This window comes from Equus quagga, chromosome 3 (genome assembly GCF_021613505.1).
Source record: "Equus quagga isolate Etosha38 chromosome 3, UCLA_HA_Equagga_1.0, whole genome shotgun sequence".
Lineage (NCBI taxonomy): Eukaryota > Metazoa > Chordata > Mammalia > Perissodactyla > Equidae > Equus > Equus quagga.
Genome location: NC_060269.1, coordinates 151,620,965 through 151,641,572, shown reverse-complemented (window position 1 = coordinate 151,641,572; position 20,608 = coordinate 151,620,965). Strand labels below are relative to the sequence as shown.

Here is a 20,608-nt window from a genome sequence, read left to right as displayed (position 1 = left end):
TGGGGGCAGTTCTCGGAGGGCACATTGTTAGGATCTTGAAGGCTCAGAGGAGATGGCTGGATGAGGTGTAGGGAGTTTTCCTGTAGCAGCTTTATTGAGATATAATTCACATCCCGTACACTTCATCCATCTGAAGTGTATAATCCCTTGGCTTTTAGTGTATGAGGCCAGGGCATGACACAGTTCGATTTGTGTTCTGGAAAGCTCACCTTGTCATTCTGAACAGCGGGTTGAAGGGTTTGATAGCAGATTGAAAGCGAGCCCCGTGAGGCTCTGGGCCAGTCACTGAGATAGGCGCACAAGATGAGGTCTGCATTTTGGGGGCAACTATGAAATGTTCACTTTTGAAATGAGGTCATTGCTTTCCTGCCTGGACTCTCTCATTGGGCTCCATTGCCCACGGATAACGTGCCCGTGCATATCTGCTCCAACGTCAAGCTGGCTTTGACTCCCCGCCCTGCCTGTTACCAAGCACATGACCTTGCACCTGTTACTTCATCTCTTTATGCTTCAGTCTCTTCACTGTGAAAAGGGCCAGTAGTAGCATTTACCTCAGAGGGACATTGTGAGGATTGAAGGAGATAATATAAAATATTTCTGAACAGTGCCTGACACATGGTAGACACCCAGTCACTATTGACTATTATTTTCTACTATTGCTTTTATTAGCAGATGTGGCCTTTCTTTTCAACCCCATCTTCTCTGTGTGTACCCTTCTCTCAGCCATTCCAGACCCCTCGTGTGAACACACCACAGTGTTGGGCCTCTTGCCTCAGGAGTTGCTGTTTGCTTTCCCCCTATTTCCCTTTCTCTCTTCCTCTGTCCAATGAGTTCCAACCCTTTGTCTCTTCATGCTTCATTCTGAATGTATCTTCTGATATTTTCCAATTCACTAATTCTCTCTTTAGCTCTTTAATTTGCTTAAAACCCATCTGCTAATTTTTTTTAGTGGTAGACTTTCCATTTGTTCTTTTTCTCTCTTTCCTTTTTTATTATTTCCAGTTTTCTGCCAAAATTCTGATCTCCGTTGCAGCTTTTCGAGGTCAGCAGCTTTATCATTTAACACCTCTTTTCTTAGCCTGTGGCATCGTGCTTGACCCGTTACAAGTGATCATTGTTGAGTGATTGTTTTTCTAGGTCTTTCCAGGTGAGCTCTTGGCATGTAAATAGTACTGTGCCCAAATTGAAACTAGTTTCTTCCTCTTTCTTGCCTTCACTGGTAAGCGCTCACCACATTTTCTGAGTCACTTGTATGTCTACTTGTCTTCGCAACTTGAGTTGAGTGCCCTGAGGGTATGAGCTTATGTCAGTCATGCCATCCCTAAAGTATGTCTCTCATAAAGTCTGACTTTAAGAGGGAGCTTAATACAGATTCCCTGATTCCCAGGAAAGCGTCTGTCCCCTTACTGCGTGGGTAAGTACTAACCTGAGTAGAAGTTCAGATGAAGCCACTTGCCTTTGAGAGGCCGTGTGGCATTGGGAAGAACATCAGCTTTGTGCCAGCTCTATCATTTCTACCTGTTAATGTTTTGATTAGTCCTTTAACCTTTTTTTGAAACCTTTTTAACCATAGATTTTTGACCTGTAAAATAGAGAATTAATACCTACCTTATAAAATTATTGAGAAGGATTAGAGAAGATAAATCTTTGCAAAATGTTCAGTATGGTGCTGAGAAAATGATAGCTGTAAACAGTACCATCTTCATCCTCCTCCTCCTCATCCAGTTCTGTGGTTTTGGTTGATACTTTACAGGTTTTGAAGTGAAAGATCATGCTCAGAAGCAAGAGACCCCCAACAGCCTGCCAGCCCCGCCCCAGCTGCCTCTGCCGGAGATCCCGCAGCCGTGGCTGGTGAGTTCATGTCCCACCATCATGGCAAGAATCGCTGGACGCCTGGGTTACTTGTGGTTCCGGGGCAGGTGCTGATAGCCCAGTTCTGGAAGAAAGGGGGCCTCATTTTGCTCGCGGCACTCTGTTGAGTGTGTTTGTGGGGCTGCTGTTATAGCTAAGTGGGAGGCTGTAAACGTAGCCTTCCCTTAGGAGGCTGGTGTTTCTCTGAATATTGCTGGAGGCACAGGTCCATGGAACTCTGTTCTTAAGGCAGATTTTTAAAAAATCAGAGGATTTAGCAGGCAAAACAATGACTTAGAGCCTGGCAACGTGACCCTCTTTCTGGGTTAACTCTGCATTTGAATACCTTAGTCTGAAACTTTAATCTTCATTGTTATGCTTCTTCTGGGATAACAAGCTAATTTTTATTCCAGAAAAGGATGTGTCATCTTCCAGGAATGTGTGTTTTCTTTGATTTTATGCATTCAGAATTCGTTTGGGAGTTTGCCATTTCTGCAGTCTGGAGATGCTCACATAGGCAGTTTTCACTACCGTTCAGCTTTTCTGCCTTTTGCTGTTTTCTGATTTGCTTACTCAGGGAAATCAAATTAGACTTCCATTTGGAATTAGAGCAAAATCAGTTACTTAGCAGTTCTCTTTCTAATGTTCACTTTCTGAGTGAATCATCTGATTCTCTCTCCACCGGGGTACGCCCTGCAGGAAAGTGGGGCGTGCTTCCTTACTGTGTGTCCTGCCTGGCCCCACATGGTGGCTGGTGTGCAGCACACACTCAGTAATCATCAGTCTAGAGGGGACAGAGGAAATTAGCACTCACCAGGTTCCTACCACACATCTCAGATCATGCTTGTTATTGTTTCACTCATGATTTCATTCATTCCTTGCAAATTGACCTCAAAGAACCCCTAAAATATCTCTAAGCATGTGAATAGTGTATATATCCATTTCCAGGAAAGTAAAGTTAGGTTCAGTGAATGTATGTGATCAGCTCAAGGTCAGAGAATAAGCAGGAAAGGCAAAATTGTAATGTATTCTTTTGACTTCAAATCCAGTGTTTTCTCAACAATACTATTTTGGGAGGTGTGACAGCAAAGCCGGTGCAGGCGTGGCTGGTGGATGGGAGAAGATCGGGTTAGGAACTATAAGCCTGCTGCTGAGCCGGGATCGCTCGCTCTCTCTCTTTTCTCTTTGTCTGTCACTCTCCCCGACTCACGCTCTGCCCCCGCCTTTGGCTGCATCATGGCAAATTGCCTGCTTTAAGGTATGAGAAGCCCTCCTGCTGATGGAATCAGAACTGGTGGTTGGTTAATCAAACATGTCGGTCGAAGTGAAAAATTCTAAGGAAGGTATACATATGCTTTAAATATTTTAAGTTTAGACAAATAATTTTTGAGTAGGAGTTTGACCAGTGGGTACTTTCTCCCTGATGGTGCCTCGTCCCTGGGGGTCCAGAGAGTCTCCCTCAGCCCCCAAGCCGTGCTGTTAGCTGCTATCGAACCACTGGGGTTTGGATGTAGGGCCAACAGCTATGTTCTTTGAGTCTGGGCTGCGTGCTGGATTCTCTTTGTCCTTCTGCATAATCTATACCTAGGATAGATTGTTAATAATTTCTGCCTTTGGTGAGTTGGTGGCCTGTTGGTCATTTGCTCTGGGCACAGTGACTCTCAGGAGAATTAGCTTATCGTAGGGTAAAGATGGAGCCGGTAGGAAGCTGCGCCAGGCAGAGGGTGTGCCACAGATTAAGGCACAAGCCAGAGAAAGACCCCACTGGACTGCAGCACTGCAGGCCCGTCTGCGTGGCTGGATAACCCCATTTGGGTGGGCAGTCTGCAGACGAGGCTAGAGCGCTCCACAGGGGTGATGGCGTGAAGGGCCGTGGGCCATTTGGAATTATCATCAAAGCAACTGTGAATGACTGAAGGATGTTTTCAGGTAAGATTTATGATACTCCCCTCAGGTATTATTTCTCATTCATTTGAACCACTGTTGCGTTTTTACCTCTTTTGTGGCGTGTGTTGAATGAATACTGCCTTTTATCACAGTTCTTTGTGTTATAAATGCTACAAAATGACCAACCTTTTACCTTTCTGTCCCTTTAGTGCCTACCAGTCTTTATGCAGTTGTTATTAACTGTCTCTTGACGTTCTTTTTGCTTCCAGCAGATCTCTAAAATTTACTCATCTGGCATAACTGAAACTTTATACCTGTTGAACAGCCATGCCTCACTTCGACTGTCTTTTAATTAAACTGAATTGGAGATGGTGTTTGTTTCTATATTTGTGTTTGTCACGTTGCGTAGTAGGAAGTGCCCGTGACTGCTCGAGGTCAGGGAGCATGTCGCAAAGTCAGGATTGTGACGTTGATGATGCTTCTGCACAGGAAGGGAACGCCACAGTGTTTCTGTTCAGTCCACGGAGTCGATGTGGCGCTCCCAAGGTGCCCTGCGTGAGCTGGTGATCCCGTCAGTGTGGCTCCTGTTGCTCTGGAGGGCTCGTAAGAATATAGGGGTGTGCGCCACGTGGAAATTCCGAACTCCTAGATCTCTGCGATCGCGAGTGTGGCACACAGCATGGTGAGCAGTCCCACTCAGCGCCCTCACCTTCAGGGGAGACCAGAACATGCATCTGTGTAATAAAAACGTTTCTGGGAAGACGTGTGCTTTTCAACAGATTTTTGTTTTTGTTTTGTGCTGAGAGTTGCGCAGCCGTCAAGCTGATGGTACTTAGTATGCAGCAAGGGCTGAGAGAGCCTTTGGAAAGGCAGGCCCGGTCCAGCCGGAAATGGATCCCATCTGTGTTGACATTGGCTGCCAGGACCCACCGCCCGGCTCCGAGCACCCGCCTCGCTGAGCAGGTCGATCCAGACAAGCACCAACTGTGCCTCGTTTCTTCCTCTTCTGCTCCACAATAGCACTGGGTCTACAAACAGGGGTGTCTCGGATCTTCCTGGCCGAGAGAGAGAAAAGAGCAAGGGAGACGCCTCTGGGGGCTCTGTAGGATATGTGTGATCCCCAGGCAAATCGCTGTCTAGAAGTATTTTTATTCTATAACTTAGACAGCGGGGCTTATATCGTGTTTAGATGGGGTAGAGGAGAGTAATTCAATTCTTTGATGCTTTAGGGCCAGAGCTCATGTAAATGTGATGCCTTAGTATACCAGCAGATAACAATGAAGTCTTTTGTTGTGGTAAAATATACATAATAAAAACTTTTACCATTTTAGCCATTTTTAAGTGTCCAGTTCAGTGGCATGAAGCACACTCGCATTGTTGTGCAACCATCACCACCATCCGTCTCCAGAACTTTTCGTCTTCCAAACTGAGTCTCTACCCCGTTCTACAACAACCCCACGTTCCCCCCCGCCCCTGGTGACCCTTGTTCTACTTCCTGTCTCTGTGAAGCGAGGGAGTTTGACACCAGCCCTTGCCGGTGCTTGTTGATTGCCCTTCACCCTGTCTAAAGCACTTCCATCTTGTTCCTTTCTCCCATGACTTTCGAGAATCTCAGAGTTCAGTCTCATGTGTAATTCCTGTGGCCTCTTTATCTTAAATCTGCTCCCTGGCTGCACTTCAGATCTGTATCCTGTCTCTACCCTACTGGACGGTTGGCCTTCCCTGTGGAAGCCGTCCTACTGCTGGAGAAGGAAGTGAAGACAACATGGCCCCACGTGGCTCTCATTCTTTGTCGTGCATAAATAAAACTGGAGAAAACTTAAGAAAATATGTGAGTAATTTCTCAGTGTTTACTCAAGTGCTCTGTGAAATGCAAATTAAATAGTGATCAGAATGGAATGGGATGTAATTTGGACAAAAACTTTTGTTTTGCCAAGAAGACTACTACTTAATTCTTGATGTTAGGATTGAAAACGTTTTTGCAGTGTAGACTGTAAACTTGTTATCCATCAAAAACTCCTTTACTCCGATTTCCAGTTTCCTTCAGCAGTGTGAATACCTTCCTGAAGGATGCGCCACGGACTGCACGCTCTGTAGAGGGCTGCTAAAATATTCACGTCCTTAGAGAAGGGTTTTGCTGATATGTGACAGAACTAGAATCTGAACCCTAATTTTCTTATGTTAGATCCTAGCGTTTTGACTGTTGCTCTCAACAGATTTTAATCACTGTAACTGAAAAGCAGAATCTGGACACACCACTATATGTATAGAATTCAAGTCAGGAAGTGATTCCGAATTACAGGCTGATGCTTTCCTCTGCTAGGATCGGGTCTCGTGGTTTATCGGTCTTTCTAGTGTAAAGCACTAATCAGTCACTTGGGGTAGGAGGAGGGGATGGTGCTGAGGAGTGCCAGGTAGGAGGGGTGGGGAAGCCTCACGGTGTTGGGCCTGACGTAGGCATGTGGAACGCGCCTTCCTCGGGAAGCAGTGCGTCTGGGTGTGTTGCAGCATCTGGAGGCGGGCGGGTGGGCAGCCGCAGCCGTGCTGGGTCGGGAGTTCCTTCTCTGCTCCCACGCCACTCACTATGTGCAGTGTGGGCACGGGCGCAGAGATGCCGTCCCTGCCCTTCTGTAGCTTCTGGGTCAGCCGTCAGTCCCAGACTCTGCTGGCTTCTGCCATCTCCACTAATCAGCTCTGGGCATGTGTGACCCTGGGCAAGGCCTTTCATCCCTGGAGCCTCAGTTTCCTCATTTTAAAATCGTAATCAAAATACCACCATCTCAGTGTTATTTTCTGAACAGGATAAACTATATCTAAAATATCCCAGAATAATGTCTGACACGTAGTAGGCAAATGGTAAACAGTATTTATTATTGTTATATTGTTGAAAGAATAGTAATAATGAGAATGAAAATAATTATATTGTACCATACAATTATATAAACATAATATTTATTACTAATGGAAAAGAATTCTCTGTGAGGCTTTTCCTTAAAGTAGCAAAGGCAAATACTAATGGCCTTTTCTTTCCAAAAAGATGGAAAATAAACTATGGCCAATATTGTGAGCCAAGCAGCCTATAGATCATATTCCTGTCCATCTGTAAGTACTGGTTTTCTCTAATAAGATGTGGAGACCTCAAAGGAGAAATTTACAGTACCTTAAGGCAGATAAGGTTTCCTAAGTTAAAATGTAACTTTCACTTAAGTATTAATTTGAAGGAGAAATAATCCGGTGAGTTTAAACGTTATCTAGTAACTGGCTCTGTGCCATTTCTGTCTTATGTCTAGAGCGCAACGAAAGCAGAAGATCAGGCGCGCTGCGGAAACGGTCTCTCGTCTCTCTCTGGAAGTCCCTGAGGGGGCTGTGGTGCTTGGACCGCAGTCCCTTATTTCATTAGCATGCGTCTGTGAGGGCTGCCAGGAGAGCCCTGCTGACAGGTGGAAGGCGGTGTTGGAGCTTTGCGCACAGCCTGGGGCTCCTCTGGTCCTGAGCGCAGGTCGTCAGGTTCAGTGGAGTTCTGCCACGCTGGTGTGCAGTGTTATTGTTAGAAGGTGCATTTGAAGACCTGCTCTGGCCAGAGTTTATGATGTCCTTGATCATTTAGTCAGGACCCGAGGGCAACTCTCATGAAAATTTGAAGTAGGTAAAGTTGGCTTCATGGCCTCTTGACCTGCAACTTTATAAGAACATAGAATGGGAATCTTAGAGCCGGGTGGGCGTGAGAGATGATCGAGCTCCAGTGCCCTCCTTTCCAGGTGGGGAGATTGGACTCAGAGTCACGGGAAGGTGGCGTGGCCCGAGGACGGAGCCAGCCCAGCGCTGATGCGTGCCGAGTGTTGGAGCATTCCTCGTCGTCATGCTGCCTTCCTGTTTCCTGCCTGTCCTCTGGTTTTCCGTGATTACTTTTGGAAATCTGCCTTTAAATTTGCGCCATTTAAAATTCCTGCTATTTGTGATTTCAGGGAAATCTTACCTGTTGGAAAGGATCTGAAAGAAGTTTTTGCTCCAAAAAAGTGATGCTAAATTACAGTTCAGGGACTTCTCAGGCTCTCCTCCCCTTGCCCTTTAACAAACTGTAATTCCCCTGTTTGAGGCCCTGAAACCCCTGTGGTAGAATTTCAAGGTTGAGTGGTATTTGGGAGTGAAGTACTGATCCTTTTTGGAGAGAGTGGGTGTTCCTCTAGAAGGATTATTTTTGGGGGAGTATTACTTCAAAGTGAAAATAGTATAATTTTTTTTCATTTTAAAAACAGCAAATACTGTGTAGAAAATCGGAGCTATACAGACAATGGTTAAAAACGAGGTAACCATTTGTTAACATGGTGAATGACCTCCTGTTTTTGTATGTACGAAAGCATAAACACGCAAATGTTATATAAAGGGCTCCTAGTGTAGCTGTTTTCTTTCGCTTAACAGTATCTAGTAGAGATTTTTCAAGTAAATGACGATAGATACGCACTCTCCTTTTAAACGTCTGCACGTGGATGTGTCAGTATTTGTAAGCATTCCTCTTTCCATGAACATTTAGATTGTTTTAGATTTTGCTAAAAAAAACTGTTATGGAACATCCTTATCCACTTTTGCTCACAAGACCAATTGATCTTCTCGGCATAAATTTCTAGAAGTGGAATTATTGTCGAGTTGCCGAAGGTTGTGCCAAGTGCAGGACCTCCAGTGGGGTTGGAAGGTCTCTGTTGAGGAATCCCATGGGCCAGAGAGAAGCTGCTCCCCTCACACTGCGCCTGACTGCGGCTCTCGAAGGGGAGTCGCTGCCGTTTCATCAGCATTTGTTTGACTCAGCTGTTTGTAATGCTTTCCCAGGACATGAATAATTTGTATGTTTCAACATACTCAGAGGAAGTTGAAACACCCTCCATTTCATGGATAAAGACACTCAGTGGATCCAACAGCTCTTTCCCCAAAGCAGCAAGCAGAGGTTTCAGCTCAGGGTGGGCTCTTGTTCAGACCGTGCCTGGGGCGGCGTCCGTGGAGCAGGGTCTGTTTTCAGCGCTGCCTCTTCAGGAAGATAGGAGGGACGTGGATGCCGTCCAGATGGGGGCACAGCATGACGACCGTCCGTCCGGGAAGGCAGCCCTGAGCGCAGAGGCATCTGAGTTCTTTAGGGAACAGGGACCGGGACCGGGGGAGGGAGATAAGGCCTTCAAGCGTCTGAGGGCACATTGTGCAGAGGTCCTGAGGGAGTTATCAGTCTTCATCTGGCGAGGAAGGAGTGGGTGAAGCACAGTGGGTGGTGAGTCACCCAGCGGACTTCTGGATTCAGAGCTGAGTTACATGGAAAGTGGTGCAGTTTCACATTCTAGAGAGTTTATATTAAAAAAAAACCCTAGGATTTCTTTGGAACATTGTTCTACTTGGAAAGTTAACTTAGCAGATCTTCCACTTGGGGCCTCTGTTCTGTGTCATTCTTGGTGACATCTTTTCAGTTTGTTTACAGTTTGTTTTCCTTTTACAAAAGGAAAAGAGGGGGGCTGGCCCCGTGGCAGAGGGGTTAAGTTTGTGCGCTCTGCTTCGGCAGCCCGGGGTTCACAGGTTCAGATCCCAGGCATGGCCCTAGCACTGCTCATGGAGCCATGCTGTGGAGGCATCCCACATAAAATATAAGATGGGCACACATGTTAGCTCAGCCACAATCTTCCTCAAGCAAAAAGAGGAAGATTGGCAACAGATGTTAGCTCAGGGCCAATCTTCCTCATAAAAAACCAAACAAAGGAAAAGAGAGAGAGAATATGAATATAAAAAAGGCCTTTAGCAGACAGGCCTGGTGTTAGAAAACTCCTCCTCTGTCATTTCCTAGCATCTGATTTTGAGTGGGCCGTTTCAGAGGCAGGGCCTCCCTTGCCATGTCTGCAAACTATAAGGTAATGTAACATGTACCGTGCAGGGTTTCTGTGTGGACTGACCGATGCAACCCGTGACCAGTGCAGAAGCACCTAGTACAGTGCCGGGCAATTAGCGGGCGTCTGGCAGATGTTGGCTCTCCTCCCCGTCGCCCTTTTTGTTGCGTGAGGACTAGTGCGTGATTTCTGCAGCAAACCCAGAGATGCTCGTAGGAAGCGGAGGGTGGCCTGCGTTAGGTCAGCAGGAGGATTTGAGAGAGGAAGGGGGCCTCAGCAGGTCTTGAAGGCCAGGTAGAATTTGGATAGTCCTGAGCCTGCCGGCTCCTCTGTGTTCGAAAGTGACGGCTTCAGAGCCGACGGCCTCAGCCTCGGAGCCCGAAGGAGCTGTGATGCAGTTGGTTTCAGTAATGAGCAGCTTCCTTCTCCAGAGAGTCATTTCCAGTTTCTTTCAGAGGGTAGCTGATAGGTGGCTGCCTTTGTTTGGCGTGTCCCTGGTGCACATCGGGAGTGTGGTGAGACCGTGGGCACCGGCCCGTGCAGCCAGCCCTGTGTCTCCAGTGCTCCTGCTGCGGTGGGCGCCGGGTGGATCAGTGGCGCCCGTGCTCCCGGGCTCCCCACGGTGGGGTGGGCCATGGAGATGCAGAGGGGCGGCGGTGAGGGGAGAGTCGTGGGCATGAAGAGAGGGACAGACACTGTCTCTGCCCTGGGGACGCCCTCTGCCCGGAGCAGGAGCCATGCTGCCTGACGCACAGCTGCGGGCTGTGGCGAGGGCCGGCAGGAGCGCCGTCGGGGTCCGGTCCGAGCTGACCAGCAGAGCCGCTCCGCGGGCGGGCTCTCTCCCCAGGGACTTTCGGGGGGCAGAGGAGAGAGCTGGGTGACACCTGTTCGTTGAAAATGCAGAATGTCCTTCTGATGGTCACGTGCGTTGTTTGCTCCTTCTGCTCCTCAGCCGCCGGACAGCGGGCCGCCGCCGTTGCCGACGTCCTCCCTCCCAGAAGGCTACTACGAGGAGGCTGTGCCCCTGAGTCCTGGGAAAGCTCCGGAGTACATCACCTCAAGTGAGTGCGCCGTCTGCCCGGCCGCCGCCGGCCTCTCGGGTTTCGGGACGCGGAGAGCCTGCCCCCTTGCTGGTCTGAAGGGGAGGGGGCATCACACAACACTGGGGACATGTGGACTTAAGTCAGTTTTGACCCAAAGAGGTAAACACCGGAGGGGCTTTGCAGCGTCCCCCGTGCCTCACGGTGCCCTTGGAATCCGGATTCTGTCTCCCAGGACTCACAGCTGGTGAGAGCTCCTTGTGGAAACGTGTGTCCAAGGAGATGTGCTCCCTTTGGTCAAAAGGGAAATGACTTTCATGGTGCCTTTTTACGGGTGTGTGTATGGGCCCCCCACTCTGACGGGGGCCTGTCCCTCTTAGGCTGCGTTCATTGTGCCACGAGGTGGTGGCTGTCGACTGGGCTAAAAATCACTGGGGACAAAGCAAATAGGCATCTCGATCATTGGCTTGTCTTTCTTTTTGGTTTTATCTTTCTTTGTTCATACAGGTCTTACCAGAAAATTTCTGCCCCAGTTAGAGTTGTCATGACATGACTCCACTCTGCTTGGTGACTCTCAGAAGTCCCTCTCTGTTAGTACCCAGCTTTCAAATTCACATCAAGAACGGCACGCTGACGTCAAAGCCGCCTTCTAACTGTCTCTGGAATTTATTTTTGCATCACTGGCCTTGTTTCTCCTCTCACTGTTTGGTCGGGCAGGCTGCTCATGTCTCTTCTTGAAGTGGGGGCAGTGTCTGAGTGCTTGTTGACTCATAGAGTCTTGCGTTTCTTATAAAAGATAGAAAAAATGGGAAGTGAGTGACTGATTGCCCATTTTGACCTGGAGGCTTGTGGTCCATCGATCTGTGACATGTCACCCGCCTCGGCTGTCTCCCTGGGGAGACGCTCTCCTTCATCCCCGTGTTGTGTCCACATCACCTGTGGTCTCTGCGACACAGAGGCTTGAGTTTTCTGGTCTTTCTCTCCCCGGGCAAGAAACCAGCAGACCATTTCAGCAAAGCAGAATCTAACTTGATCGTTTCAGGAAATTCCCCTGGTGTATTCACTGAACATGAGGAGGGAGATGGAGAACCCGGCCGTGCTGGGCTGTAAGCCCCTGGAGGGTAAGGGGCCTCTGCTGGCTCACTCGTGCCTGTTTTCTCCACTTCTGGAATAGTCACGACACAGACTCGGCCCCACGTCAATAAATATTTGTTGCATTCTGGATGAGAAAAGGGACGGTTCTGGGAAGGAAGTTAGGACATACTGGGTTTTGAGATCATAAGTTAAATGCTTTCTCTTTCATTTAAGAACTATTCAGGAAAAATGCGTTGGGGTAATTTCTTAGTGTCCACTATTTCAGAAATTAGTAGATTAATTAGAAAACAAAAAATTAAATGGCTTGAGGTAATTCAAAAGTTCATTGGATTCCTTTCTTTCTAATAGCAACAAGTAAAGAAAAGAATTTTTTGTTGAGGGTATTTCCCAGCATTTGGAACGCTTGGTCCTAGCTTCTCCCACCTTCCTTCTCTCCACCAACACACTTTCAGGGCTACAGACCGACAGTAATTGTGTCTGACTTTGGGGGCCTCGGTAGTTTCCGTCCGAGAAGCCCCGCACGGCTCACGTGTCCCATCCTGTCCTCGGAGAAGCCCCTCCTTCGCTACTGACGGGTGGGTAACCTTCGTGGCACCAGTTCCAGACGGGAGAGCAGGAGCAGGCCTCACACTCAGGAACGGCGAGTCAGCAGTGAGAGCGCACTGCGGCTCCCTGTCTGTCGCTGGCTGTGGCTGTAGAGTGGACGGCCGGGGCCCCCGCCCACCCCGAGGGACAGCGGCGTGAGCTGCCTTGCAGATCGGACCAGGTGCTTGCAGACTGCGTGACGGCTTAGTTGAGTTGTGCATCAGAGATGGGCTTATCGGAGAAGCAGAACCATTGTGAGGGTTGTGGGATGAAGGCTTTATTGTGGGGACTGTGGGAAGCAGTGAAGAAGCCTCTGGACTGGGGCTGGCCGCTGAGACCACGAGCGGGGGAGGACTGAGAAAGAGAAGAGCCGCCGGAACCCACATCTGTCTCCACGTCCTCCAAACCTGGCGACACAGGCGGCCAGCCAGGGAAGCTGGAACGCGCCTCCCAGCCCAGGACTCAGAAGAGACCCCTCAGGAGCTGCAGGAGCTGCGGCCCAGCGGCTGCCCCACACCGACAGGGGGCCAGCAGACCAGGGACAATGTGTGTGAGCCGCAGCAGCGCCTGGCACCCCGCGCTGACCTTCAGCATGTACTGGCAGCTGCTTCCCGTCTGCCTTCCAAATTGCTCACAAATTGCTCTCATGGCCAGCCCGAACCCAGAACCATCCAAGAAAGGGAATTTTGGGAAATGTAATTCCAGCCTTGCTGAGTTGATACAGTGTAAAACCACCACCATTTATCTTGTGTCAATTTGGCATCCATGCACACCTCTTTTAACCACATTGAATTTCCAAATAAAGACAATAGCAGAATCATGCTGCAGCATTACAGGATTCGACTATCGCCCACACAGAAACTCCCTAACTCCCCGAGAGGGTACAGAGTCCTTTTCTCCACTTTGGGGTGATGTCCATTCTCTTCTAGCTGAGTCATGCTCTCCCCTTTGAGAGCCTGTAACTCAAATATGGGGATCCAAGGCTAACTGCTGTTAGCACTTCTCATGTTAGATGCTCGGGGAACAGGAGAGGGGAAGAGAAGAAAAGAAGTCGTTTATATATCCAAAAATATGTCCATATCAAAACAAGGGAGAAGGTTGGTCACTGGTTCAGTCCTCATTTCTACAGCCGGTCAGTGGTCATAGCTGTTATTTATGGCTGGCTTCATATTCCCTTTGCAGCAAGCACCTTGGTGGGTTGTCCAATAAGATGACTCAGCTTTCCTTCCTGGAAGGTCTGGGCCACAGCAGGACCGCCTGCATTGGACGGTTGTGCTTTTCCACTGACTGTAGTCACAGGGCGGGGCATCCTGAGGGATCTCCTGGATCCGGGCATGTCTTCCTTCCCCAGTGTGTGGTCACAGCTTGTTGGTGGTCAGGACCAGCCATCCCGGTCACTGCAGTAACCCCTTCTTTGCCTGTTGTCGCCACTTCCAGTTAAATGGAGCAATTATGCTGTCCTCAGGAGGGAGCATTCTGCCCGTAGAAACGAAGACCTGTGGGCCAGCAGGGCCAACGTTTCAAGGAAGGGCGGTAAAATTCTGTCAGTGGATCCCTAGGGGTAATAGTGAGAGGAGCCGCTACCATATTTGCCCCTGGATTCCCAGACCTGCGAATGCCGGCTGTGGGAGAAACAGCCCGCTCCGTCAGAGCATCTGCTAGAAGATCTTTTGGAAGATACCACCTCCAGCCCCACAAGGTGTTCCCAGTCAAGCTGGTCCTGAAACTGAACATTCAAAAGGACATTCCACCAGCCTGTTGGGTCAGCTGCTTCAGGGTGACCAGGACATGGCAAGACCAGGGGGTTTCATGAGCGTAAACCCATTGCGGTAAACTTCGTTTGCTATAAAACGAGTTCCTTGGTCAGAAACAATGTGACGTGGGCTCCCATGATGGTGAGTAGGGTGTTCTGTGAGACCATGGACGGTGCTTTTGGCAGGAGCATTGTGGACAGCGGAGGCGAATTTACTTGAGTTATCGCCTCCAGTGAGAATCAGGTGCTGCCCCTTCCATGATGGAAGTGGTCCAGTGGGAACCACCTGTTATTAGGTGGCTGGCTGCTTCCCCAAGGAGCAGCTCATGTGCTGGGAAAACGCTCCAAGTGCGGGAGCCAGGTGATGCTTCGTGGCTGAAGTCCATGCTGCTGAGTCCCGTGCGTGACCTCCATCCATGCCGCTGTGGCCGTTGTACATGAGTCCGTTTGACAAGAAGTCTGGGGAAAGAAGCTGACCCACATCTATATAATGGGTCGTGTTTCTCACCTGCGTTTGAAGATATTCTGCTGAGAGGGCTCTTTGCTCAGCGCTCAGCTGATGTGCAGATACTTACATCCTGAGCCTGTGTAGAGGTCTGCTCACAACCTCTTTTGCAGACCTCCTTGCTACTGCTTCCTCTCAAGTGTTGACCGTCCAACTGAACTGTTAGGCCATGAGTCAGAGCTGAGAGGAGGAGGGGCCGTGGGCATCTGAACTGCTTGCTTCTCTACCTTCCTTACGTCTTCTGGGCCCGGTGGAGATGCAGACTGTGTTGATGTGCTGGCTGAATGCTCCCTGATGGATCAGACAGCCTGGGGTCCATGTGGGCAGCTCAGGTTGCATCATAACTTGCTGCCCCATGCTCAAGCCTTTAGACTCTGTGAGGGCATCCGTGAGCCAAAAGCAGTTTCTCAAAAGTAAAATAGTTATTGTCAGAGGCTGGCATAGCTGTGCTCCGATATCCTAAGGGTCTGCACTGTGCTTCACGTATAAAAGCCTGTCAAAGGCCTTCATTACCGATTTTTATAACAAGGTTTGATCAGAGCAGCAGAACCACTCTGAGGTGGAATAGAAGGCTTATCATGGGGGTTAGACCTCAGACAATTATGGGAGCTGTTGAAGAAGTCGGTGGAAGGCTCCTGCCTGTGGATCTGGTTGGAAGGGCAGCCTGGATGAAAAGCTGGACTTGAAGTGGGGTGAGGTCAAGGATGCACAGATCTGCAAGGACAAACTGCAGCCTGTCCATCCTGGACTCCCTCCACACTCGGCGACTTGCAGCAGATGCTGGTGCTCCTGGCGATGGACTTGTGCGTGTACCCGTCCAGGTCTGAGCCACCAAAGGAGGAGGTCCAGCCGCAGGTCGGGCAGCTCCGGGCCAGCAGGGCAGGCCGACAGATAGTGGAAACACGCCCGAGCATCCGCAGCGCCTCTGCCGTCCGCCGATCCTCAGAGCGTGACGCTGCCACCCCTTCCGGCCTCTCACAGGGTTCTCTTGTGGCTGGCCTAACGCGGCCTGCACAGCTCGGGAATTCTGCGGACCGTGCTTCCCGCTCAGCTACGTTGACGCAGACAAAGTTGATGCAGCCCTTGTTGAGTTTTTTGGATTCAGGTTTATGTTTCATCTCATTTTCAGTTTTCTAGTTTCACTCTTTCTTTGTCCTTTTCCCTCTCTCTCCTCAAGGGTAACTGGGTGAAATGCCATTTCTCACTTCATGGGGTATGGTATATGTCCAAAATAAAAATTTTAATGTTTTATAGTTAAAAATACAGGTTTCTCCCACTATCTCAAAGTAGTGTGTCTATGAACCCCTTCGTAAGCCAAAATGGTGTAAAACAAAGAAGCAATTACCATTAATTTATGTGGGAAAAATTTTCAAGTGTTCCCAGACCCAAAAATAACCTACCGAGTCATACCAAATAACAAGTAAATGCTGAAGTCACGCTGACCTAGTGTAGACGCAGCAGCGGTGCGATGACTGCACAGCCCCTAGAAAGGTGAAATGAGGTTTCACTTCCCAGGGTCGGGAAGGCAGTGGGCTCCCTGGGAGGCTGAGAGGTGGTGGTGGTGGTGATGTGTTAGGCTGAGTCGTCAGAGGTTGGGGCGGTGGGAGGTACAGGAGACGGGGCTGTAGGAGAGAGGAGGGTCCTCTGTTAACATCTCATCATGTCTGAATCCATCCGGGCAGGCGGGTCTCTGATGTCTACACCTTCTTCCATGTCTCCCTGCCTCCATGTCAAAGGTCAAGGTCTGTCATCTGTTGTGGCTGCTGTGGAAGCCTTGAAGTATGACAGTATGCTTGGGGCTTTGTCTCTGTAATGGCTGGCTACAAAACAAACGCTGGATGCCATTTTCAAAGAAGTGAAAATCCTCATCGGGTTTCTTTCGGTTACCGAAAGCAGGCCCAAATGTGGGTCTTTTGTGAAAGTGAAGCGGCGTAAAGTGAACTTTGGGATCCCGAGGGAGACCTGTGATAGTTGATGGGAACATTCTTTAGTTCATCAGAACCGCACGATGGTAGCACTTCCTGCCCACGAGAATAGTTCCTGGTGGAGAAGCGCATTTCCTAACCGGCAGCGTCACTTAGAAGGATCCCCCCAGTTCTCTCGCTGGCTCTTTGTTCTGCTTCCTCATTCCACGTGAGGTGTGGACGTGTGCATGGACGCCGGGATATGCCACGGGCTGCCACTTTCTAGTCAACACCCTCTCTGCCCGTGCCCTCCGTCCTTCTCCCCGAGATCGCCTGTACGCCTGCTGCACAGGCTGAAGGCCTCAGTGATTGTTTCCCCTCCTCCCCGTTCCGTCTGTCTTAATTTTTCACAGGGCCCTCATTACCCCCTAATGTAATCCAAACCCCCACCCCAGACAGTAAACTCCATGAAGTTCTGGTGGAGCCCCCAGGAGGTACACGGCACGAGGAATGAGGGGTTCTGCTCCTCTGTTGGGTAACCGCTGAAGCGACCTGTCAGAGAGCTGGTCTCCTGCAGGCCCGGCTGTGCCTCCTGACTGCTCTGTCTCCTGTTCAGATGGCTGACGTTCTTCCGAAAGTGAACCCGTCAGTCCTGCTCTCTCAGAAGAAGGCGGAACGTGGACTTGCTGTCACTCTCAGCTGTGCATCTCAGCCCGTTCCCGAGGAGGCAAAGGGCGGCTGGGGGCATGGTCTCCTTTGTCAATTTGAAGTCACGTTTTGGCTCTGTCACTCGTCAGGGATGTGGTCGGGCGTGAGTTACTTGGTCTTCCAGCATCATTCTTCCTTTCCCCTGAAATAAGGATGCTGCTCTGTGTCCATCTCTGGGTGACTGAGAGGCCCAGCAGGACGATGGCTGTGAAAGCCCTTTGTAAATTGGAAGCAGCCCCCGGCTTTTCAAAGCTTGATCTCAGATCCCGGCATATAGATATAAGAATAAACAATATTGCGTGACACACAGTAAGTGCTCAATAAATATTTGTTGAATCGATGAAATCAAAGGTGGTTCTCCCATTTATAACCAATTTATTCCTTAATGCTTTTGTTCACTTGTTCATTAAATATTTACTGAAGTTTTTGTTTTAGAAAGCGAGCTAAGCACTGAGGGATTCATGGTCCTCCAAGCTGCCGTGAACAGGATCTTCCTAAAAAATACGGTTTTGTCCGTTGCCCATCTTAAGTCTCTGCTTACATGGGGTCAGAGGGTAGCACCTCACCTTTCACAGTCTGGCCACCACCTGTGTTTTCAGTGTCATGTTCGACCACTTCCCTCCACATACCTCCATTCCAGCCATGCTAAACTCTTTTATTGTAAAATATAATGTATTTGCCAAAAAATGCATACAATGTGAATGTACGCTTAATGACTTATCAGAAAGCGAAACATCTGTGACCCATGACCCAGGTCAAGAATAGAACGTTGTCAACCCCTCAAGCCCCCGACGTCCCCTCCTCATCACAGCTCCCCTCCCCTCAGAGGCAGCCACTGACTTGGCTTCTGTGGCAGTCACGTAAATACTATTGAAAAATGAAAGGATCCACTCTATTTTTAAATGTTTTGATGTTTTCCAGTGCTTTTGCTCATTATCTTCCTCCTTCTAGACTTTTCTGCCTGGTTGGCAATGACTCATAAAAGCTGTAGATCAGAAGTGTTGTCTTCAGTCTTTGCTGTGTCCCACGCATGCTCTGCTCCTCGGCCTGTCTCTCTGTGGCATGTCTCACTGCATTGTGGGTGTTAGTCGCCTCCAGCGCCGTCTGATAGAACTTCTGCAACGATGGACTTGCTCTCTGTCTGCGTTCTCCAGTACAGCATCCACGTGGCCACCAGGGACTGCTGAGGACTTGAAATGTGGTCAGTGCAACTGAGGAACTGGATATTTAGTTTTCTTTAACTTTAATTCGAATTTGAAATTAAATGCCCACCCGTGGCTACCACATTAAACGGGAGCGTTGGGTGGACGTAGATGCTGGTGTGTGGGGCGTGTGTGTGTGTGTGCCTGCGCGTTGGGATTGGGGAGGGTGCGGAGATGACAAGAGCAGCCTGGCTGCGGGGTGCGAGGGTTCATGTGCAGCAGCACAGAAGGGGAATCTGGACTGTTCTGTCTCAGTCACTCCCCAGTGATCCGTAACCGAGGTCCGTAGCCACTGCTCCAGTCACCCCTCCTCATGTTCCTCTTGGCACGGTCAGCATCCTAGTCAACCTTATCGCAGACGCCTCTTAACTGCTCCCCGTCTCTCTGTCACCCCAACTTCAGCCCATTCTCAATGCTGTTGCCAGAGTTATCTCTTCAGTCACTGTAGTTTCTTGCTTAAGATCCTTCATTGACCTCTTTTTCATGGTTTAAAATTTAACTTAAACTTCCCATCTTTCTATTCCTCCCTCTTAGTAATGAGTCTTTGAGAGAAAATTAAAGTGACCATTGAGTACAAGTTATAGCCTAGCATGCCATGAGTGAGAAAATGTGAACTCTGTTCTGTATGCCATTCCTGCCGCTTCTGCTGAATTGTGCAACCAACTGCTTTAGCGGTAGTTTCTTCTTAGCTATCATTCCTTCGTCATTTAGGTGTTCATTCCTCAAATATGTTTTGAAAAGCGAACGTATTCCATGTGTGTCCTGGGGTTGAGGGGAATGCAAGGTGAATCAGACTCTGCCTGAAGGAGCTTATCATCCAGCAGGGCTGAAATTAGCAATAATACTGACAGTCACTGGTATTCATTTTAAACACTTTTAATTTGCCAGCCATCTTTCTGAGGCCTTTGTGAGTACAAGCTTATCTAATAGTTCCTCCTTTTACAAATATTTGTGCACCTGCCCTGTGCCATTAGTTACATTCTGGGACAATCACATCCAGCAAGGTGGTCTCCCTCCCCTGAGGGGCTTATGGCCTGGTGTTGGGGACAGATGGCAAATGGTGATGGCAGTACACTGGGTGTGTTTGTTCTCGGGTGGCATGGATGCACAGAGGAGCAGCATTTCACCCGGGTCTAGCCAGCTCAGACTGCCATGACAAAATCCCGCAGACTGGGTGGCGCAAGAATACACGTTTATTTCCTCACAGTTCTGGGGGCTGGATCCAAGATTCGGGTGCCAGCAAGGTCCAGTTCTGGTGAGGCCTCTCTTCCTGGCTTACAGACAGGCACCTTCTCCCTGTGTCCTCACGTGGCCAGGAGAGAGCGAGAGTTCTCTCTCTTCCTCTTCTAGGCCACCAGTCCTATCCGATTAAGACCCTGCCCATATAACCCCATTTGACTGTAAGTACCTCCTAACAGTCTGATCTCCAGATGCGGTCACACCGCGGGTAGAGCTTCCACACGTGAAGTTGGGGGCACAGCTCAGTCCAGTGCAGGACATGTTGTGATTCAGGGGGGCTTGTGGAGGAGGTGACGGTAAGTGGGATCACGAAAGATGAGAGCATCTGTTGAGGCATGGGCAGGAGCATGAGTGGGATGAGCGGGAGGCTGGTGTGAGGGAGCAGCAGGTGCAAAGACCTGGAGGTAGAGAGAAAGCGATATATTGGGGAAACCAAAAATAACCTGGTATGTGGGTGTTAATGCACCACAGAACAAGAAAGATGGGTGTAAATATTTCCGAACGTCCCAAGGATGGCCGAAGGGGATGGGCGGCCTACGGTTGGCTCTTGGACCTTAGGAAGGGCTTGTGCGTGTGGCGATGCCCCAGGGACAAGGACAGTGCTGACTAGGAAGAACTGTAACATGAAGGTGTGGTGTGGAGAGCTGGGCGCTTCTCTGGGCCAGGGTTCCCTTTGGTGGAAGGCGCTGCAGGACGGGGATGATGTTCCCCCGCGAGAACGTGGCAAGGGTTCAATAAGGCCGGGTCTGCAGAGTGCCCAGCCCGGGTTCAACAGTCTTAAATGGTCTTTGTAAATACAGAATTCCTAGTGACTTCCGTGTAAAAATTGTGTTGAGTTTCCACTTCCCAAGTCTGTTATTTTTTCCCATTTTTACTAATTAACGTTCCCCCAGCACACTGAATGCAGAAAGCCCTTCCTCACTGAATGATGTAATAATGTGCCCTTGAGCCCGCAGGTAAGCGTGCAGATAAGATTTTTGT

At 49.3% G+C, this 20,608-nt stretch overlaps 1 protein-coding gene across 5 annotated transcripts in view; it reads left to right on the top strand.

Annotated features, from left to right (window-relative positions):
- The window catches only part of AFAP1 (actin filament associated protein 1), a 157,739-nt gene that overhangs the window by 58,806 nt on the left and 78,325 nt on the right, over window positions 1-20,608 (top strand). For 3 of the 5 annotated variants that reach the window (XM_046656236.1, XM_046656237.1, XM_046656235.1), the window contains 2 exons: window positions 1,754-1,851; window positions 10,549-10,657. In XM_046656236.1, coding sequence (XP_046512192.1) covers window positions 1,754-1,851; window positions 10,549-10,657 — 207 coding nt within the window. Of the gene's footprint in view, window positions 1-1,753; window positions 1,852-9,439; window positions 9,621-10,548; window positions 10,658-19,738; window positions 19,789-20,608 lie in introns of those variants that run through there. The other 2 variants (XM_046656238.1, XM_046656240.1) reach the window with 2 other exon arrangements.